General features: G+C 46.0%; 1 protein-coding gene across 4 annotated transcripts in view; it reads left to right on the plus strand.

Moving 5' to 3' along the window:
• FGFR3 (fibroblast growth factor receptor 3) overlaps positions 1–21,959 on the plus strand; it is a 56,540-nt gene that overhangs the window by 13,836 nt on the left and 20,745 nt on the right. For all 4 annotated transcript variants that reach the window (XM_072862652.1, XM_072862655.1, XM_072862653.1 and 1 more), the window contains 3 exons: positions 8,718–8,981; positions 13,392–13,445; positions 19,531–19,700. In XM_072862652.1, coding sequence (XP_072718753.1) covers positions 8,718–8,981; positions 13,392–13,445; positions 19,531–19,700 — 488 coding nt within the window. The remainder of the gene's footprint in view (positions 1–8,717; positions 8,982–13,391; positions 13,446–19,530; positions 19,701–21,959) is intronic.

The raw sequence follows: 21,959 nt of genomic DNA on the forward strand, positions 1-21,959 counted from the left end.
AAAGTTCCTCTGAGGTAAACCTAAATTTTGGGGCCTGGTGAACTTACGTATTGCTTAAAAATTCATCTGCAAGAGCACTTAAGGGGTGGTGAACATTTTGCTAGAATTCACTAAGTAGCTGAAAACCCACCCTGAAGGTCAAAAATGAAGTTTTGAAGGATTTTAGGAAGGAAATGAGGGTGTAGAGGAGGAGCCCAGAAAAAAAAACTCAAAAGAATTATTCACCAATGCATGCTTATTCTTTTAAGGATTTAATAAGACAGTTTAAAAATATTTCCAAAGATTGAGTTTCTCTCCTTTTGTTATGATTTGTGGAGCACTTATTTGTGTAATCTGTGGTTCTTGTTGCAAACTTTGCTAATTGCTTGGTGTGTGTCACCTACAAACCCCACCAGGTAGCCTGGTCCAGTGAGGCAGGAGGGATGGCATGGAGCACTGATGCTGAAGAACATCGGTTTGCTCAGGGCCTCCACACTTCGGCAGGACCCAGTCCTGCTCTGATGGAGGCTGGGCGCAAGCTTTGCTCAGTCCATTGGGATGCTGGGAAGCCTCAGTCTGTGCCTCAGTTACCATAGCTGCCTCCACTGGCTTTGGAAAGGTGTTGTGGCAGTTGCTTGCTGCAACGATGAGGAGTTTTTGGACTTCCTCAGGCATGAGAAGCAGGAACGTAAAAACATCAGCCATTTTGTGGTGGGATCTGTCTGTCGAGATCAAGCCACGATGCCCCTGCTGTCCTGTGCAAAAGCTGGGGCCAAGTTGGCCACCGTTCTTCAGAGGCAACAAGAAGCAGACACCAAAAGGACGACGACCCATCGGCACAGTCTCTTTTGCTCCACCTAGGATCAGCCCAGTGGTTATCCCATCACTCTGCCTTGAGTAGGGAATGGTCTGGGTTGACCACATTTGGCTACTGCAGTTGGGTGAGGTGGGCAAACTGGCTACAAGGATGCACTCACCCGCACGCCGGGCTGTGACTGGTGTCATCCCCGCCATGAGTGCAGGCTGCTGAGATCTGATACGGCTAATTGCTGCCCTCCTCTTGAGTAAAGCACAAAGGCTTTGGCACCTGGGAGAGCAGGAACCATCTGCATGGGCATCCTTGAGGTGCTTCAGCATGAGCTAGGAGGTCTCACAGGACACGTGGAGCAGCACAGCCTGGGGACCTCAGCATCCCCATTCTGCCGTGTCTCCACTCCACCATTCCCTGTCTTTAGGGACCATTGATGAAGAAGTGGAGGACATTTCATATCAGTTCTTTTATTTCTGTTTAAAAAAAAAAAAATCAAGGAGTACAGAACTGTGAGATAAATAGATACAGGTAGTGATTGCACAATCTGGCCAAATTTTAAGGAAAACTCCCCATCACTGCCTGTTCCTTTAAGCCAGCAAAGCCCCAGCTGAAGGCTGTCCTTGGGACAGGCTCTGGGCTTTCAGCAGCAACCAACGCTTTGTGTCCCTTGGGTTTTGCATTCCCATTTTTGTTAGGTGTAGCCAGGAGACCCCTTTGACTTGTTCTCTGGGTTTTTTTTCCTCCTCAGGGCTTTCCAAGTGCCACAGGGAAATCCTCCTGGCCAAAGTGTTTTTGTAACTATTTTAGCTTTGTGACAATTTATTTCTTCTTCTTCTAACTCTCAGCATCTGAATTGGGTGATTTGAGAAAACAGTCCATTAAAAGGAGGATACTGTAGAGTCCTGATGAATCCTGTTTTCTACTTGGCCGGTGGAACAGAAAGCTAATTGCCAGTAGTAAATCCATTCAAAGGGCTGGAGGGAGGGAGAAAAGCTAATATTCCTCCTTGAATGCCATTTAATCTCTGAAACCTTTCATGCAGATGTAAATTAGGATTTGCACAACAGAGTCAACAGTTGCTCCGTAGATAAGGCAGATTTGCAACATCTGCTTTTCCATTCGAGAAGCTCTTCCAAAGTCCAGAAGCTCTTCCAACGTCGCTGTCGGGGATAGCCAAGCTAAACACTAGAGATTTTTTTTTTCTTTCCATAATCTCTTGTTTATGAAGCAAGCTGCATATAATAGAACTAAACCTGGTTATCATTCTGCTAATTCTCTAGGAAAAAAAGTTTGCTTTTCTCCTAACACAGATCTAAAAAATAACCTCACTGGGTGGTAATGCAGTGCAGAACACTCGTTAGCATCTTTGGAAGAAACATTGTCTGGTAACAATTCCATAGGCCACTGTGGTGGTAATACAGTATAAACAGTTTACCTTGCATTATTATTAGGAAAGCTATTTTAAGCTTTTCCAGGAGAACTACCCCCCCACACACACCCCAAGCAAACACACGCAATAGGTGAAAGATAAGTGGCACCTTGAAATGATTGAGTCAAACCCTTTTCAGACGTGGTTTCCTAAAGGCACGTTTCTCGATCACGGTTTAGGCTTTTACAGGAGCAACCAGATTTTTTTATTTTTGCTGAGGTGTGAGCCCCATTGAGCAGGGCAGATAACCCAGCTGAACACCACTTCGGGAAATGATGTTGCTTTGGCAAAGCATTCCGTGCTGCTGTGATTGCCGGAGCCCCTTCTTCCCCGGGATGGCTGCAGCCTGACACTGGGAAATGTGCTCCGAGAGGGGTCTTGACCTTGGAGGGGGAGAAAAGCGGGGGAAGAGGGAAAACAGGATATATATTTTATATAATACTTTTTATTTTATATATATAGATGAAATATTACATCATACACATAAAAGACTATATAAAGTATTATGTATGTATATGTGTAGGAATATACATATAAAATATATCTAATATTATATATATAAAATATAAAACTTCTATTTTATATATGATATTTTGCTGTGCCAGGCTGGCGATGTGCCCTTCGGGGTGGCGTGGCCGTGGCCAGGCAGGGATGCCCTGCCACTGGCGCCGTCGTGGCTGCTGCAGAAAGGAGAGGAAGTTTTGCTGTGCATAAAGCACCACCAAAAATATGTACATTAAAAACACCCCATCAGCTCCCCGCGGTGCTCTGAGGGTATGCGGTGACTTTATGTGAGCTTGCTTTGCTGCGGGGGCCATTCCCTCAATCTTATCTGCCCTGAGAAGGCAGGTACTTGGGGAAACAGGCGTTCCCACAATCTTATCTTATCGTTCCCACCTCTCACAGGGGCTGCTGCTCAGTGCAGGGCCTGGGGCTGGTTTGGTGATTTTCAATATTCCCCAGGGCCCAGCTGCCTCCTGGGGAGATGGCGGGAACAGGGACATTGCAGGGAACAGGGACATCGCAGGGTGGTTGCAGAGAGGTGGCACTGTGGCTTCTTGTCATCCCTTTTGGCTGCTTTTTAAATTAAGGCAAGTCCCAAATGAATGGCATTCGGCGAGAAAAGTGTTTTATTTCCCTTTTGGGCAAAGGGGTTTGCCTTCCCAGTGCAGAAGTCCCAAGGTGAGGTGGGGAAGAGGCTCCATCCCATGAGCAGTGACACAGGTATTGGGAAAAACATGATTGTGGGGGGTGAATGACACTATAGGCCCCTTTTAACACAGGTGGGACACTTACTTAGAGGACACAGCACTGGTATGAGCCTGGAGATAGTCTATGTGCTCTTTGCCATCATGGCCTTGTTCCTCCTACCGATGCTGGAGCCAGGGGAGGTTTCCATATCCCCACAGCAGTTAGCCACTGACTCGGTGGCTGTGACCATCATCTACCTGGGAATGGGATACCAAACTCAACAGGAGAAAGCTCTGGCATGGTTGTTGCTCCATGATCCTATAATATATCCCGTCATGGTGGATTTGGTGCAATAAAGTACATAGAACAAGAAACGTTTTTGAATTAACCAGGAGAGAGAGAAATGCATGGAGTGCTGCTATCTTTCTGCTTGTTAACATGCCAAATACAGCTTGTCCAGCTTGAAAAGGGGAAAATATGATCCACTTAAAAATGAGCCGCTTAGTCCATTCCACCAGCGGGCTGTGAAGCAATCCCGAAAAGCCTCTCTGGGATTGCCAGGGTTCAAGGTGGGGTGAGGAATATTTTGCTGGTGATACTGAAGGTCGTGTGCCTTGAGCCCTCTGTGGTGGGAGTCCCGGTGGGGTTTTGGTTGCGTGGTGGCTGTGCCCCAGCTGCGGGATGCTCGCTGGAGGAGGAGGATGATGATGGGGGAGGCATGTACCCCATCTGAGCAGTCCCTTGGGAAGCTTCCAAATACTTTGATGCTTGGAAAAGCAGGATCGTGGGAAGCTATTGCAGAAGGAAAAACACGGGTGAGGAGAAATAGCCGGATGGCATGTCCTGGAGCCAGGACCCAGCACCCTGTGGGATGGTGCGGGGCCCTGGGGCTCCCCCGCCCCACCGAGCCTCCCACGGGCACCGTGGGCCTTCGCCACCCAGGAGCAGCCCCCGTGCTTTCTGCCACAGCACCTGGAAATAGTCCCTGGCACTGGGGAGGGCACCAGCCAGGCGCTAGGTTGGCTTGAAGTCTTTGGGGGGCCATAAGCAGCCCAGGAACACTCCACCGCCCTCCACCTCCTCATCCTTTCATGAGTGAAAAATAAAAAACTGCCTGTCTTCCTGCAGGTCTTGGGAGCCGCCTGCATTAAAACCAAAATAAAACATTTCCAGGCTCAGCCAGAAACAAGTATTGATGTCTAAGAGGAGCAGACATCTGATGGAAATACTGACACACTTAAGCACTTGGAGCTGCAAACCACACAGAAAGTGAATTATTGCTGGGATGAGCCAAGCAGCTACGGAGATGAAGTATCTTATCCTTACAAGTGAATACACGCAAAAGCATTTTAGTATTGCTGGGCCAGCTGCTCCTCGTTGTGGAAGGTGCTTCCCGGCTAGTTGCTGCCTTTTTGCTCCTCTGAACAGCTTAAAAATTGCCTCTTTCTCTGTAGCATGTTTGCTGTGAGCAGCAGTGATGGTGCTGCAAGTGCTGATCTCCATCAGAAGCGTCTCTTGGTGATTCTCAACTCATTACTGCTTTGGCTAAACTAATAAATGGTTGAATTTTAGTCAAATATGAGGGCCCTGCAACCTAGATTTCCTCCTCCTCTCTAAGAACCCATTAAAGCTGCAAACTCATTAATCCCTGTTCTGCTGGTGAGTGGTGGAGTGGGCTCCCGTAACCCCTACGTGAGTTAACTCCCCAGTAATTTAGACCTATGTCTGCTGTGGATTTTGAAAAGATGCTGTTGATGTCAGTTAGATCCCAAATGGGAGTTTCCTTTCGGAGAGCCGGGAGGGACCTTTGCAACCTGACTTGCAATAGAAACGCTTTAGGAAGGTTTTAAAGGACGCGTGGGGATTGCTGTTTGCCAGCAGTGAGGATGGTTTTCTTAGGACCCAGGGCTGAGATCCAGGAGATGTGTGTTTGTTTGTAGCTCCAGTAAATCTGAAACCTGCCTCCCCACAGTGCTGCTTTGCAGCGGGAAGATTCCTGACTGCCTCAATCAAAGGTGCCTGTCCAGATGCAAGATGTAACCAGGTCGGGGGAGCTCGGTGCCTGCTCCCCTGTACTGGTTTCCTTATGATTTAGCAATGGGAGATGCAGGATGAAGAAGGTGGCCAAACCCTGGCCCAGGTCCCCAGGAGGGCTCAGCCCGTCTGTGTTAAACCCCTCCCAAGCACCGGCTGCACACACAGCTCCTGCCGCTTCGTTCACACCACGTGGTTGGAGATGTAGACTTCTGCAAGTCAGTCCGATGGCTGGATGCTTGGCCTCGGAGGGGGCAACTTCATGTCTCCTTCATGTCTTGGTGCCTCTTGTTGAGAAGGTGTTGGAAGCACCAGGCACTTGCAGCTGGAAGGCAGGAAGGAGGTGCTGGGCTCTGGGCACCCAGTGGGAGACGTGAGCTCTGGTTCCCGGCTTTAAACTCCAGCTGTTCTCAGCTTGGAAATGAGACTGTCTCCGCTTTCGGATTTATCATCGTATTTGAAAGCTATATGAGGAATAATAAGAGTAAAATTTAGTTCTCCAAGGTCACAGTTGGGCAAAGTGCTTAAGCACTTAAGTGCACCTTTAAGTACTTTGTGAAGGTCTCCAGTTTGGGTCCTGTTTATTTTTTAAGCCATAAGCATATAAACTGAAGTTTGAAAAACTGTTTATAGAATTGAGATTAAAACCATTAATAACATTATCCTTTTAATTCACCACTCCTTCTTTCCAGATATTACTCCCAGTCAGTAGGAATAAAGTCATTAGGACTGAACTTTGCATTTAACAGGCATCATGATATCTGCTGGAGACTGGCTGGGGAGATTGAGGGCAGAGATGCCAAAATAAAGTTGTCAGAAACAAGAGATGATGCTTCTTTCCACAGAAGAAGCTTCAGACCCCAGTGGTTCTGCTCTGAGTCTAAAGTGAATTTCCTCTTCATGTCAGCATTCCCTACTTATGTTTTATAAAAATAGTTTGTCACTTTGTCATTAACCCAGGTTCATTATGCTTTCAAAAAAGAGTGATTTCCTTTTAAGTGGCTAAATGGTACAGTTTGGCTTGTGCTTAGTCTGGGCTTGTTCCTGTTTGGTAGGTTTATGATAGAAAAGCCAAAACATACAAGTCTTGATCATTTGGCAAACAGCTTGGGTAAAACTGTGTATTTTGTATGGAGGGATTGTGCAGCTGTATGGGGTTTGTTTTCCAGTAGATTAAATTAGCAAGAGCTTCCATCAGAGTCAACAAACAAAGATCAGTACCCAGTCCTGCAAGTGCAAAGCTGTATACAGGGCTTTTTAACTGGAAGCCAAAGTTGGTACCATTGAAAAAATCCTTGTAGTCTAGAAGAAGGAAGAAAAAACCTGAAAGGAACAGTTAAACCAGAATATTTCTCAACCATATTTTCCCCAAGGACATGTCCCAGTTGGGAAGAGACCATGGGTGAACACTCAGTGTCACAAGAGGTGCTGGCCTGATAGGAAGGAGATGCTGGAGCTCTGTCTTCTTTTTCTTTTCACTAAAAGTATATGCTTTCAGGGAAAATCTTTTCATTAAAAGAAAAAAAAAACACCCTAAACCTTTGGCTTTATGAATACCACAGAATTCTGGCCAAAACCTAAAGTATTTGAGTTGGAATTGCTGCCAGGGTATCAGAGGAAAGGTTCTTTGTAACCCCAATGAGTGTGGGCTTTGCCTCCTGCGAGACGATACCTCCCATGAAATACCACATTTTCAGGCCCCCGGGATTCTTTATTTCTACCTGCAAGGCTATTGACTGAAACATTTTTATATTTTTAATTTTTACATTTCCACAAGAATGAAAACTTGCATGACAAGAAGAGAAAAGCAATACATTTTTCTCTTATAACCTGCTCCAACTCTTTCACTTAATGGCAGAAGAGCAGCTTGGAGCCAATGCCACATCCTCAGGTATTCAGAGCTGCTGTAATTGCATTGGTTTCACAGTCAAACTGTAATCTATGAATATGCTTAAGCTGCAAAATCAGGATCTCCTTCCATATCTGATTACTATCAGAGATCAACTCAGGCCACCTGGGTTTGCATCATAGGATTAGGTTCAGAGCGATCTGTTTTGAATTACTTTTTACTTGCTAATTATGTAATCATAGCACCAAAGTGTCTTTGTCATGGAATAGGATCCCCCATGATACATATTGTACAAAACCAAGGAGACTCTCTTGCCTGGTGGAGTGTACAGTCTCAGAGCTGGTGTGAGCCAGAAGACAGAGATAGCGCAATGCCAAGTGAAAATGTTGGTTAGCGTAGACAAGGTGGGGAGAATGGCAGTCTTGCTGTTGACCTAGCTGAGTTGAGGGCAGCTGTAGAGGGCTAATTCTTCTTTATTAAACTGGTGTAAAGGATGAATAAACCATTCAATGTCAAGAGTGAGTTCATGTGTCACTCAAATGAGCCTGAGGACCATCAGACCCAAGAACCACACCTTCAGCATGCCCCACGTTTCTCCATGGGGACACTTCTGAGCTTGAACCTTTCCTTGTGTCATTATGCTATGGTAAAACAAAATTCTCCAGCCCGTGGCAGGGTTCACTGTCATCACTCGTGGAACAAACTGCCACAGCTGGTAGATAGACTGAAGAAATAGGGATTTCAGCTTTCATGTTCAGTCTTTGGTTCTGCACTTTGTTGCACAGAGAGTAACTCCAGCAGGGAGCTAGTGGTGGGTTCATTTATTTTAGCTATTCCAGCCTGCGTCTTCTGTCCAGCCTTCCCCCTTGTTTCCTTCAGCCCACAGGGTTTACCTTTGGGCCACCCATAGTCACTTGAGGAATTTGGTTTATCCCCATTTCTGCACCTTGTATCCCCCTTGTTCTCCCTCTTGTACCCCCTCCTTGCTGGGTCTCGCAGGGGTTGTGGACAGACTCACAGGAATAAAGAAGCTGAGATCCAGAGACTGAACTGTGAACTTTTCAGCACACACTTATTTCTGCCAAATCACCCCCCGACACAACATTGGGTGTTGAAATGACCCTACATAGAAGTCTGTGCTGTTTGTTGTGATGCACCTGCATGGTGGGGTGGCCATGTTTTGGTCACTGCAAGGTTGAAGCCATCCTTCTAGATCAGCCAGAGACCTGACTGTAGTGTGCCCAGCTGTCTTTCTGCATTACTGCTTGCCTGGGGCAGGCAAGGCTTACCTCTGGCAAGGAGGAACTCTGGGCATGTGAGGGCATCAGTAGGGCAAATACAAGTTATGTTTCTTTTGTAAATGCTCTTTCGTTCTCCGACACCTGCTGTTATTTACTCATTTCTATTTCTTTCTCCCTTTGCAGAATACTTGAAGAGCGAGACCGCCTTTCTGGAAGAGTTGGTGTTTGGAAGTGGAGATACCATTGAACTTTCCTGTAACACCCAAGGCTCTTCTGTGTCTGTTTTCTGGTTTAAAGATGGTATCGGGATTGCACCTACCAACAGAACTCATATTGGACAAAAACTGTTGAAGATAATCAATGTGTCATATGATGACTCGGGGCTGTACAGTTGCAAGCCAAGGCATTCCAGCGAGGTCCTGGGAAACTTCACGGTTAGAGTTACAGGTATGTGCAGAAATACAGCTGTCTCGGTGACTTTTTTTTTTTTTTAAATTTTTGTCCCTTCGCATGTTCAGCACAGCTGGTGCTTTGCGGTGTTCGTCCGTACTTGGTAGATCTCTACCTCCGTGGTAACTCCTGGCAGTGATTAGACTGACAAAACAAACCAATTGAAGAATGCTTGCATGTCCATACCAAATGTTAAAGCTTGATGTTAATACTGAGAGAGACTTAGAAATGCTGCTAGTCAGATTAAACCGCAAATCCCCCTTAACACTCAAATAGATGCAATGCTACATGTGCCTTTGAAGTCTTTTGTGAGTGAGTGAACTGTGGCTCAGGGAGGTTAAGTGACTTTTTCCACTTTATGTGACAAATCAGTGGCAAAATTGCATGTAAAAGCTGGAGGTTCCTGAAAACTGTTTCCCTATTGTAGCTGATAAATCTCTTCCCTCCAACCCGGTTATCACAAATTACTAGTTTGTTTCGGAAGTACATTATCTGTAAACTGTGTATATCTCAAATATGTGCTTCATCTAAGGTACTTATTGGGGTTCATATATTGCAAACAAGTGCTATTGCAAACGACAAGCACATGCTGTCATTTGCTTGGCCGTATTTTCCATGATTAGGACAGTAGGACAAAACAGCTACAAGCTGTCCAAGGGTGGATCACTAAACAGTGCCAGAAAAATCTGCTGTTCCCGGATAGCTAACCGCTAACACCAAGATCATCTCAGTGATTTCAGGCTGCTGCATTGGTAGATGGATGCTCATCACTATAAGCAGATAGATAGAAAGCCTCCTGATCACACAGATTAAAAGCCTGAATTTTCAGAAGAATTAACCCCTTGTGGATCTAAGGTTTTGAAAACTTTCCTTTGCCTTTGCGCTGTTGGAGCGTTTTCAAGCATCCCAGAACAGTAGCTCCTTGCCTCCAAAAGTTGAGTTCCCTCAAAAAGTAAGGGGCTCTGTCTGAAAACCAAACACAGAGATGTTTGTGATTGTAAATCACATCCACTCCATAAAGGGCTTTCTCATGCCAGAAATAGGATTTTGTGTGAGAGAATCAAACCATCGTGAGAATAAAAGCTCGTTTCAGCAAGCCTTCACCGACATCTGCTTTTCATTGAAAATTACTGGAGATTGCTGTGAATACTTCAAGGTCATATCAATTAAATGGTTAAAGAAGTATTTGGCCCTTGAAAGGCTTTCTTTAACTAGGTACGATTATTGGAACTATCCAAGGAACTGCAGGTTGTTAGAAACGTTACTCTCCCTTCTTTTTTTAAGTGACATTAAAATGCTTTTGAGTTCAAGGGGCAGCAGGGAGGCAGAAGAGGGCAGCTGGTTACATGCTCAAATGAAATAGCTGCCAGCCTCGAAAGTTCGTAAAGTGAGAAATTGTTTTTAATAGTGGAAGGGCTGATAATCCTCTGCTTTTAAAAAGTTTAAGCCCCTGTGTTTCCCTCTTGGCTAATAATAGCTAATAACAGCTTAAGAACAAGCAAGTAACCTGAACCTGCTTTCTGACAGCATTATGAGTCTTTGATTCTATTAGCCCACTGTCATTACCACCGAAGTGCTGGTAATGTGGGAGTCTCCGTTTTAGCTGTCAGCAGCACTTGCTTTAAACTTTGAAGCCCTGCTTTATGTGGCAATAGTGGCGCCTCTCGTGTGCTCAGATATTTCTTCATAATTAGTATTGATTGCTCAGTGTGGCACTGCGGAGATGAGATTGTTGCCAGAGATTTGTGGTTTGTGTTCCCACTTCTTAAAGATAACGCCAGCAATTAGCTCGGGTATCTGGTCGGGTGTTTATGCGGATATCTAACGTTCGGGGCTGGAGTCGTTCTCTGCGTTAAACTGGTTTAAATCTGTACTAACAAACTGGAATTGCTCTGATCCGTATTCTTAAGTGAGCAGAGCTAGGTTAGGCATATTCAGAATAGCTGATAGACGTGTAAGTCCCATTTTGAGAGATGGTTCCAGATTCTAGGAGCAGATCAGGATTTTCCTACGTGGGGCCATGAGTTTTGAGTCTGCAACAAATTGGCTCTTCTGTGTGCACAGTGAGATGCTTGATGCTGAAGGCAGAGCAAGAAGGTGCCGGAGCTGGCGTTTCAGGGTTGAAAACGAGATTGATTAATAGCAGGGTTTGATCTCTTTAAAATGCCTCCCTTGACAGACATGGGCTTGAGTGTTTTGCTGGTTTACAAGAAGAAACGTACTGTCCTCTTAAAACCTGAGCACTTGAAGGGGATCACAAATAGAGGCTGCACGCCCTAACTGATCTCCAGACCCGTTGGCAGAAGCTCCGTTTCTGCAACGATTTCACACACAGAACAGCCTTTGGATTTAGTGGCTGAGCAGCACCCCTGTGACGAGCACGGACTGCAGGCTGGTACCAGCGAAAAGAGCTTTCAAAATACCCAAGAATAAGCTCTTCAAAACAGGTGACTAAAAAAATTAAGCCTCCTCCTGTTCATAATTAAAGCCCTTTTGAGAATAGCATCTAGCAGTTCTTGCTGATGCCAATACTTGTCAGCTTCTGAAAAGGATTACTATTTTAGTAAATAATTAACAAATAGCTTACAAATTTCTAGTCACCTTTTGAAAAAGGGGATGTTTTAGTAACCTGAATAGGACAGTAGCTCTGAACATGGGATATTTGGTCTTAAAACCTAAGCTGCATCTCTCATCTGAAACACAAGCACGGTCAAAGACTCTTCCCTCAATCTTGTGGAAATGTTTTTTAATTGGTTTAAAAATTGATTCTGCTCCTCTGGTCACGATTGGTTTATTGGAAACCAGGAGTAAACTACAATCACATGTTAATATATGGGTAACCAAATCTGAGCGTGCAGGGCTGAGAATGTGCTGGTTTCTCTGCGATGCTGGTGGGGATTTGGCTCGGTTTCTGCCTTCGCCAGGACTTGAGTAAACTCGCTGGTTCAGCCAAAACACCTAAGCATCCACTTTGCTTTCAGCAAGCCCCGTGGCATTTCCCTAGTTCTGCTGCCAGCAGGACCTCAACTGTGGATTTGCAGTTAGATACGTGCTTGAAGTCTTCCTTGAGACTTTGCCAAAGAGAAGGTGCAAAGCACGACGCTCCACTGCAGGCTAAAGCAAGGAGATGAATCCTGTGTTACTTGCTCCTGTAGATGGTCAATACATCTTGAAAGTCCTTCCAGATTCTGCAGAGAAGTAGTGTTTGTTGTTACCTTTCCCCTCTTTTTTTTCCCCTTTTTTTCCCCTTTTTTTCTTTTTCTCCTTTTTCCCCCCCCCATTTTTACCTCCACTGAACTGGTCAGAGAATGGCAGAAAACTCAAGTGCATCTTGAAGTGAAGGAGATTCTGCCTGGCTTGGTCTAAAGTAGTGTTTTACATTTCTAGCCACATATTGAACACTCATAAAGTTTCCTATATTCTAGTGTTTAAGGCCAAGTTCTTCTACCACTTTCTCAGAATATAAAGGCTGCTGGGTTGTTAGCATTTTGCTTTTATTTAAAAAAGAAATTCCTGGAGATTATATGAAGTCAGTGATGCTAAATCTTCCAGACATTGAATTGTACTAAATCATGTAAACTAAATCAAACACTAAGCTGCTATTTTATAATGGGATTTACATTTACAGTAGTTGTTTGGTGGGGGGAAGAGGGACTGAGACTTCATTGTGGACAGCTTGGAGAAGGTGAAATGTTAGACCACATTAAGAGAAACAGTTCAGGTTGTTTTGGAGAGATACAGATGGAAAATTCCCACCTGTTAACCTGTATTCAGTTACAGCCTTGAGGTGCCTCTGTAGGAGGAATATAACCGAAGGGAACTGGTTCACAGAGTAGCCATCAAAATGTCGATCAAGAGAGAGGTTCGATTGCAAGGGGAAGTTTTAAAAGCTTTGGTCTGAGTGGTTGAGCAAGGAGTTAACGAGGAGAGACATGGCAGGGGTGTATTGAGTTAAAAGAAAAATGCAGGGAAAGTGAATTAGAAATGCTGACCTGTCATTTTGAGACTTGGTGAAATAAAAAGTCTTCAGAGTGAATGCTAGAGGGAAAAAAAAGGCGGGGGAGAGCTTGTTCTGCAAAAAGAAACTTCCCCTTTTGGAATTGCTTTTGTATGTATGAGGAGAAGGGCACTTAACACAGGGAAAAGTATTTGGCATTGGACCCCAGTCTCTGGTGGCAGAGTACTGGCAAACTCGTGGCACCTCTCCCAGTTCAGAAAGCTCCTGGCCAGTTGTCCCTGGCCCAGCAGTGTGGGAGGGACGGGCTGATGGAGCTGCAGGGAAGGGTGACCCATCACTTGGATGTCCTCCCTAGCTGGAGCCCACCGTGGGACCAACAGCGTTATCCAGCGTGGTGTCCCTGCGTGCCATCCTCTTTCTGCTTCACTTCTTTCTCCTTGTCCTCCTAGATTCTCCTTCGTCAGGTGATGATGAAGATGACGACGATGAGTCAGAAGATACAGGTAATTTGTTTTTCGGGGATCCAGAGGCCTTTTCTTTCCAAGAGATGTGGCTCCCAGCCGGAGCAGCTCATCTGGATGTTCGCCTGGTCAGACAGCAGCCCTTTCTCCGTGTTGAAATAGGTGACCTTAGGACGGTACCATGATGATGTTTATCTAAAAATTTAGAAATAGCTGCCAGAGGGGTATCACTGCTACAGCAGTATCGTACAGCAGCAGTAGCGTAATTTTTTTGTTTTGGAGACTTGATTCTATGAATCTGACTTGAAGAGCTAGAGTTATAAATTCTCCTTGCATGTAAGTCCAGACAAACCCACTTTTTTTTTTTTTTTACTACACTGACATTACACCAGTTTTACACCATTGCAAACCTTGGCCTGCTTTATTTTTAGCTGTTTTGATTCTGGTCCTTACCAGCATCTTGGCTGGAGTCAGAGCATAAAATTTATGCTAGCCAAGGGCCAAATTTACCGATGCCGTAAGTGGGAGCAACCCCTTTGGCTTTACTGGCTTTTTCTTTCACTTACATGGGGAAGGGAGCCCCAGGACGGAGCCTCTCAGTGCTTTTACTCTGAATCTCTTTCAATCCCAGTGCTTGTTTCTTTAAGTGCAATAGCATTAATCAGGATCATTACATGCTTCAGAGGCGTTAGTGTTGTGTTTTATTATGCTCTTTATATTTCTGCAAAGCGAGCTGCCTGTGTGTATGTGTTTTTAATAAATAAATGTCTTGCATTTGAACTCCCAATCAGCTATGTACATTGGCAGAAGTTCAACATGACTGGAAAATTTCTCCTGCCCGTAGCATTGGACATGCAGGACTCTTTAAAACAGGTCTCCCACTGTAATAAATTCATACCACTGTGTTGTGCAGTATGTGGACAGTAATGGTGAGTTACGGTGCCAGGCAACCCATCGGCAGCAGTTAGTGGTTTTCTGATAGCTTCTAATTAAGGGCTGGATCCTGCAAGGTGACAAGCACCTTTGCAGAGGTGCTCAGGGCTCCTGATGCCTGCTGAAGCCTGGTAGAGGCATAGGGAGGGTCGGGTTTGGTTAGGATTTGTTCCTGCTGCAGAGCAGCTTCTGATGAGCACAATTAATCATTCTGTACTTTTTTTAATGTGGTTTATAGTAAACTCCATCTCTTAGCAACAGGTATCACAAAACATCAGCTGGCTTATGGTACAGAAAGACACGTTTTTCTTCACTGAAAAGGAAAACACACGTTTTGCCTGTATTTATAGCCTGTATTCTGGGTCTTCTTGACTTCAAGGCTGTCTCTTTTTTTAGACCCAAGGGTAACGACTGGCTTTGCTTAACGGTCTCATTTTAAAAAGTTGGATTCTCTTCTGCTTTAAAAAGAGTTGATTAGCTTAACGTGCCAATGCGGTGAAACCTCATGGCGTGTCGTGACATGGATGTGCTTTATGTTGCTTTGCTTGATGTCAGACCCTCCGCTTAACCTTCACAGTTCTCTTGAGTGTGGGGAGCAATGTTGTTAACCCTGGCACCACTGCCGCTGGGACATCCCACCAGGGACAGGGGCTGCAGGACCATCCCGGGCAGGCAGACATGTGGGTGTAGCCAGTGCCATGTCCTATGAACAGCCCAAAGACCTGTGTCCTCCATCTCTTGTGGCAAAAAGATACCCTACTGATGAGGTGTATGAGCCCCTGCTTGGCCATCAGACATAGCCATGGTCAGTAGGTAGAGGAGTGAAGGCAATAAACACGCCTTCATGCAAAAGAAAAATATAACCAATAGTTATTCATATTTAGGGGGAAGTAATCCGTCCAGGACTGGCTCATTGCATGCTGCTGTACTGAACGTCGCTGAATAAAAACCTTGTCTCCCGGCCCCTTGCGATGATAAGTTAATTTTCTGGCTTACTTGTGTTGTTCAAGAGAGTTTCTTACCCTCATATTTATAGAGAAGATCTTGGAGAGCCGATTCTAATAGCGGCATGAGTTTGAAGCCAATCTTACTAATTGGGGTTTTGACCCAAAATTGTTGAACAGCAGGAGCTGGAAATACCAAAGCAAGAGAACGAGAGGAAATCTGTCCTAAAAGAAATGAATATTTGGTGCAAAACCCCTTGGAGAGCACGAAGACAGGCCGTCCACGTGCAGTGTCATGCTCTGCTCGCCCTCCTTTAAGCATCCTCTCTGAAGAGCGGTACAGAAACGGGGCATCCCTTAGGGGTGGGCAGCAGAAAAGAAAGAGGAACTTCAGCAGCTTCAAATCATTGGCCCGTTTGTTGCAGCCTTGTCACAAACCGCGATCCGCCTTTGCAAAAAGAGGCTTTCCAATACCTCTGTTCTCTACAGCTGTTTTTCCTGGCCCTGAAACAAAAACAAAACTCCCTTTTCACACACTGCTCTTCTGCCCCAGTGCTCCCTACCCCTCTGTATCTGTTTGTTTGGAGCCCCCGCTGCGTAGCCCCAGCACCTTCAAAGAGCCCCTATAATCTCCAATTAAATCTGGCTGTGTACTCGGAGGCGTCAGCTGGGGAAATTACACAATTAGGGTTGATTCTGTCTGCCGCAGAATTTTGTGGCAGCTCCTAATTGCTAAATGAGCGCTCGGCTGTATTAATTATTCCAAGTATCGCTCTTGGTTTTTTTTAATTGGTCATTCCAGTTGGATGGGTGGCCGATGTCTTTGACGAACAAAACGGACTGTCGGGCTTAGTGTTTGATGATGGGAAAGGGCCGGTGATAATGTTTGCGGGTCCCCTTTTTTTCACACCTGCGCATGCAAAATCATTGCTCAATTAATTTCGAGAGAGCGGGTCTAGAAATTTTTCCTTTCATCCTTCTTCCTTCCTTGCTCCTGAAACTCTCTGGAGCTTTGCAAGCTTTGCTTGAAAAGAAGAGTTAGCAACATTTTCACCCCTTAAAAAGCAGTAATGAAAGGACTCTGGGGGCACAGCAAACCGAAAGCAGTGATGTTTTGTTCACTGCTCCTGCGAGTGAGAACAAAGGCACCCTTCTCTATGTGTAGACACTTTCTTCCAGTTCCAGTTCGACTGGAGAGCGATGCTCTGGTTATCTGAATCTTGGCACGTTAATCCAGGGGTGCCCAGCCCTGGCGAGCCCCAAATAGCATGGAAGAGCACCCAAATGGAGGGAAGGCTCTCAGAGAAGAAGCCGTGTCTAATTGCAGGAGGGAGGAGCAGATCCTGCCTTTGCTCCATATGGAGAATATCCCCAGCTGGAAACTTTCCTGGGCCCCATCTTGCTCCTCTCTGATGTCCGATGGCAAAATCCCCCTTGGCTTAAGTGGCAAAATTTGCAGCCAGTGGGTTGATGGGTCTCCTGTGAGATTCAAACTCGTCTGTTGAGTGAGAAAACGTGGTGAAACATTGCCCCCAGCACACACAGCTGGTGTGGAAGGGGGAAAGCACCCCAAAAGCACAGCACAAGGAGGAGCCTGGTTCTGGCAGGGCAGCCGCGTGATCTGGTTACACCCCTGTGCCCGGGTGAGTGTCACCCATGCCATAACATGGGATTTATTGTAGGCAGGTGTGTTAATCAAACAACAAACAGCAGGTTATTCGGCTGCCCTTCTTGTCTGTGGCGAAGGGGGACTTTGCCGTCCATGCCTGGCCTTTTCCTGAACTCTCCCCCGTAGCCCTGTTACACTCCTGTAAAGTCCCTGGGAAATTGGAGTGCGTTGCCAAAAGGAAGCGTTTGGCCAGAAAATAACCCATGCTTCGGAAACCAAGGACCAGATGTCTGCCAACATGGTTTCTGCAGCTCCCTCCTCTTCAGCCTTCCCAACACCACCCCGACTGTCCTCCTCCAGATTCACCCCCTTGCTGCTGCTGCCTGGGCTTTTGCCCAGCCCTTGCTTGGCCTCTGCCCTTCCCAAGGCATGGGATAGCAGCATCTTCCTTTACCATCAAGACCTGCTCTTCCTTTAGGAGTTGCACCCGCTCTTCTAACATTTTTTTGAATATTCCCCCATTTTGTGCAGTTCTTTACCATTTTTCTAAGCTCAGATACGGGAAGGTAGGTGGTTACATGGTGTCCCGCTTTAGCCCACGTTATCATGTAGCATTTGAGGCCTCTCCTGGACGTGCCGTGTGTTCACAGCAAAGTTTGGTGTAGCCCGGATTTTGCAGGAGCACAGGAGTTGCAGGGATTCCTCCTTTTGCTTTTGTTTGTGCCAGCCGTACTCCTGCTCCGGTGCCATCCCGGCAAGAAAAGGGCCTTAAGCAGTTTCGTTGTTTAAAAAATGAGGCGTACGCAGCATGGGTGAGCACCAGATCCCTCTGATACGTGGAGCTGACTCCGATAGGCATCACAGTACGTTGTGCAAGGCAGTCTGAGGGCAGATGCAAGCCCTCAATACTGGATTTCAGTCCCAGGACAGCATTACTGAGGCACCTGTGTCCAGCCGTCTGGCTGCAGAGGTGTGAAAGCAGATGAGACATGCAAGCGATGCACCCAGTGGGGCCATCTCCAGCAAATGGAGGGCCTCCTGGATGTAGCTCCTGACATCCAGTTCCTCATGGCCAGGTGGGCTTTGCAAGGAGCCATGGGGATAGAGGAGCACGTGGAGAGTGCTAGCAGGTGCTAAAAATCGGTGGGTGCATGGATTGCTTTGGCTGAGCTATATGACCTTGCCTGCAAAATCCTTGAAGCTGAAATGCAGCAGGGAGCCTGTGTGGGGGACACTGGGGACTTAGACCAAGGTGGGGTCACCACTGACTTACTTGGAATTGCAATGGGATGGGTCTCGTGGAGCCAAACACGTCGGGGCTAAGTACATCAGGGAGCGCTGGAGAAGGGAGCAGCTCTGGTGCATCTCAGAGGGATGCAACAAGAGGGAAAACTTTGTACTCCCTTGTCATTAAGGGGAGGGGGATTGCAGAGGCTCCAGAGTAGCACTGAGGTGGGGCTGTGATGCTGGGTGGTGTTTCTGAGCACGGTCACCGCTGCGGGAGAGGCTAGCAGCGATGCTTTCCTGACAGCTTTGGCGGCCATCATGTTCTCCAAGGCAGTTCTTGAAGGACCAGTGCCTTCAGTTTGTCTTGGCCAGAAGCACGCAGGTCTCTGCGACCGGTGGGTTTGGGTACTCTGTGTCTGTGGGTGCTTCCCTCCCATCTGGAGGAGATGCCAGTTCCACCCCGTGGCCTCCTCTTTGCTATTTTGCAGCCCAAACGCCGTCTGCCCCCATCTCCCTTTGGCCTCTGCGTGGAGCACGGAGCTTGGGGGGCTGGATGTGGCCCCTGACGTGGCAGGGCAAACAGCCCACGTGCAGCTCTGCAGTGTTTCCTTAAGCAGAAATGAAAGCTTGGGAGGCTTTTTTAAAAAACTTTCTCTTTCTTTCTTCCCAGTATAATAAGTTTGCTGCTGCTGCTGCCTTAATTTGGAGTTAATATGTAATGTTTGTAACACAGCCAAGAAACATCGCTATACTCGAGGCAGATTATAAAAAGTATCTCATGCCAACACTGGTGTTTTAAAACTTATCCCTGTTCAAAGGTAACATGAATCTTTAAAACTAAAATCACTTGTACTTAAAGAACATAAACATGATAAACCAGTTTGGCACTGGCTTTTTTTTTCTTTCCTTCCCTTAAGGAGGCTACACTACATTTGTGCTCACTGAGAAGCAAAATTTTCCAGTGCACTCAGCTAACACTTTTTCTCTGCTCCCTTGCTGGCCCATCAACATTTTTTTACAGTTCCAACGTCTTTCTGCTGTTCATGCTTCTTGGCTGCTATTGTCCCAAAGGTATATCTGTATCTTTTTACACGCTGAGGCCAGATTCTCATCCTGATCTGGGGTAACTCTCCCTGTTGATTTAAAAGCAGCTACTCTAGATTTATACTGGCATTACTGAGTCAAGAACCTGGTCATGAACCTTTCATCACAAACCTAAAATGCAAACACCCTGTCTACGTCTATGAGAGTCATTTAGCTGGAAAGCGTTTCTGTGTCATTTATCTTAACTGCAGCAGGTAGCAATTTAACTGTCACTCTGCACATGCCAAAGCCTCCTCAAATGCATCTGCTCACCAACTGATATCCTCCGGGGCAGAAATGGGCCTGTTCAACTTGGTCTTTCCTTTCTCAGGTGTCCCCTTCTGGACCCGGCCAGATAAGATGGAGAAGAAGCTGCTGGCCGTTCCCGCCGCCAACACCGTTCGCTTCCGATGTCCGGCGGGTGGAAACCCAACTCCTTCCATCTACTGGCTGAAAAACGGCAAGGAGTTCAAGGGGGAGCATAGGATTGGGGGCATCAAGGTAAGGCCTTGGCTTGGATCTCTGTTTTTATCAGGAGTTTTCTACCGACTGTAGAAAATTGTATTTCACAGTGATTAACATTGGTACATGTAAGAGCACGGTCGGTCCCAGCTGTGTGGGAATGAGGGTGTCTCTGGCAGCCTTAGCAATTGCTTGACTCCAAAGTGTTAAAAAGGGCTGCTGTCCCTTGGGATTGAGGGCTAATTCCCTCTAAGTTTGTCTATAGTGGTCATTCAGCGACTAGGTAAAAATGAGGCTGGGTTTATGGTTGTGTTGTGGACAGTGATGAGAAAGCAGGAGCAGAAACTTCTGTCCTAATTTCTGGAGATCAGCCCAGTGTGTTGAGACATGTTAGACCGAGCCGTAGCTACTCCCATCTTTCAAGGAAAACTGACTCTGCATCCTTTGAAGGTGTAGAAAGGACCTCACCAAAGATCTGGACCGTCATGCTGGTGGTCATTAACATTCTTGTGGTATAAATCACTGACCCTCGGTCAAGTGTTGGATTCCCTTGTAGCCGGAGTAATAGCATCTGCTTCTTGGCTGCTTTCTTCTCTCTCCTTCCTTTCTACCATAAGGTGTTCTGGAAAATGCTCTGGCTTGTGTTTATAGGTAGAGCTAAGGGACACAAAAACCCACTGTGCTCAAAGGGTTTAATCAGCCAGAAGTTTCTGTGCTACTGCATATGACAAATTATGGCAGGATTTTAACAGGAAAATCAGCTCTTCGCTGATTTTGTTGTTGTTGTTATTTCTTTGTCCCCTTGAGGTCACAGTCGTACTCCTTTCTGGTTTTATTTGGGGAGAATAAAACTGGCAGCAGCTGATCGTAACAAAATCAGCGTAGCAGGAAGGACTCCTTAGCAGTGATTTTTACCTGCACTCTGCCAGCCCTGGCATATCCCTGGGCTACTGCTAAGGAGAGAAGGTGATTTTTAGGAAGGCACCTTCGTCATTACTCTGAATAGCTGTGTGCTGATGCCTACCACATTTGTAGTGTTTTGAAAGGGGGGGGCTAGGCATGCAAGGCGTGCCGGGCGCCAAAAACCAGTAAAGGATTAAAAAAAGTCTTCCCTCCCCGCAGTTTTGGGCTGTTTCTTTCCTGTTAGCTCAGACCCGTTCCTGAAAGAGCCTTTTGTGATTGCTCCAGTGAAGCCTTTGAAGCTCCCTCCTCAGCTCTGTCCCTGCTCCAGCCTGGACGAGGCTGAGGACACACTCAGGTTTGGATCTTCTGAAAAGTTAAGGAGGGAAAAGAAGCAGGGAAGCAACTCCTGTGGGTAAACAGCCTTTCTGCAGATAACGTTCACAAAGCACAAGCATCTTTTACTAATTGCAGGCTGTAAGGATCATCATGAAGTGTTTTGAGGCTTGCGTGCGCCATTCGAGCGGCTTTTTACAAAACTATGTGACATCAGCTGCACTAAATTATGCTTGCAGAATAGAATCTAAAGCTGAAAGCAATTCCCCTACCCACTTCCCAGTGGTTTTAATCTATCCTTAAGTTTAAATTGACACGTTTCATCCTCTGCAACACAGTAGTGAGTCTTCGGCATCGCTGTGCTTTGTTTCTCTAGGGGCACCTTCCAGCAACAAGCCGATGCTTAAAGAGCTATTGAAGGCAATGTCAGGCCAATTACAGCAAGATTGGTTTAAGCTCTCTATCTGTCTAGGTGTAGTTCTTTGTCCCTTTCTTGATACAAAGACATCTTTCTCTTTCTGTAATTTTCCTTCCCTTATTTGCTTGCTTTTGCTCTTGAGCCATGGGTAGATGTAAGTAGTCTAATGTAAATCACATCCAGTATAAATATACTGATAGATATCAGCTCAGTTTTGAACCAGAAAAAGAGATTGAAAACTTGCTCAGTATCTCATGTATTTAAGGTTTAAATTCCCTGTTACAACTTAGCTTCATAACAGGATTAGGCAGCTTGAAAAGAATGGGCAAGATCCAGATCTGGCAGAGTTTGGTTGGCTTACTTCATCTCAAGATCTGGTCTTAACCCAGAAATCCTTAAGCTGAGAATGTTCTCATTTGTTTTCAGCGTGTGGAAGAGTTTAAACGTTGATTGTGAAAGGTCTGTGGTCAGCAGATGAAAGCTGACCACTCTTCCACTTCTGCCTCTTGCAAATGGCATTTAGATCCCATGTGATTGCCCAGTGTTAAGTCTGCAAGAGAGAAGGGCGAGTGTTGAAAACATGAAGTCCAGGCTAACCTAGTTCTGTTACAGTTCATCCTTGACTGGTAAACAAAAGGAATTCG

The sequence above is a fragment of the Ciconia boyciana genome, chromosome 5 (assembly GCF_034638445.1).
Source record: "Ciconia boyciana chromosome 5, ASM3463844v1, whole genome shotgun sequence".
Lineage (NCBI taxonomy): Eukaryota > Metazoa > Chordata > Aves > Ciconiiformes > Ciconiidae > Ciconia > Ciconia boyciana.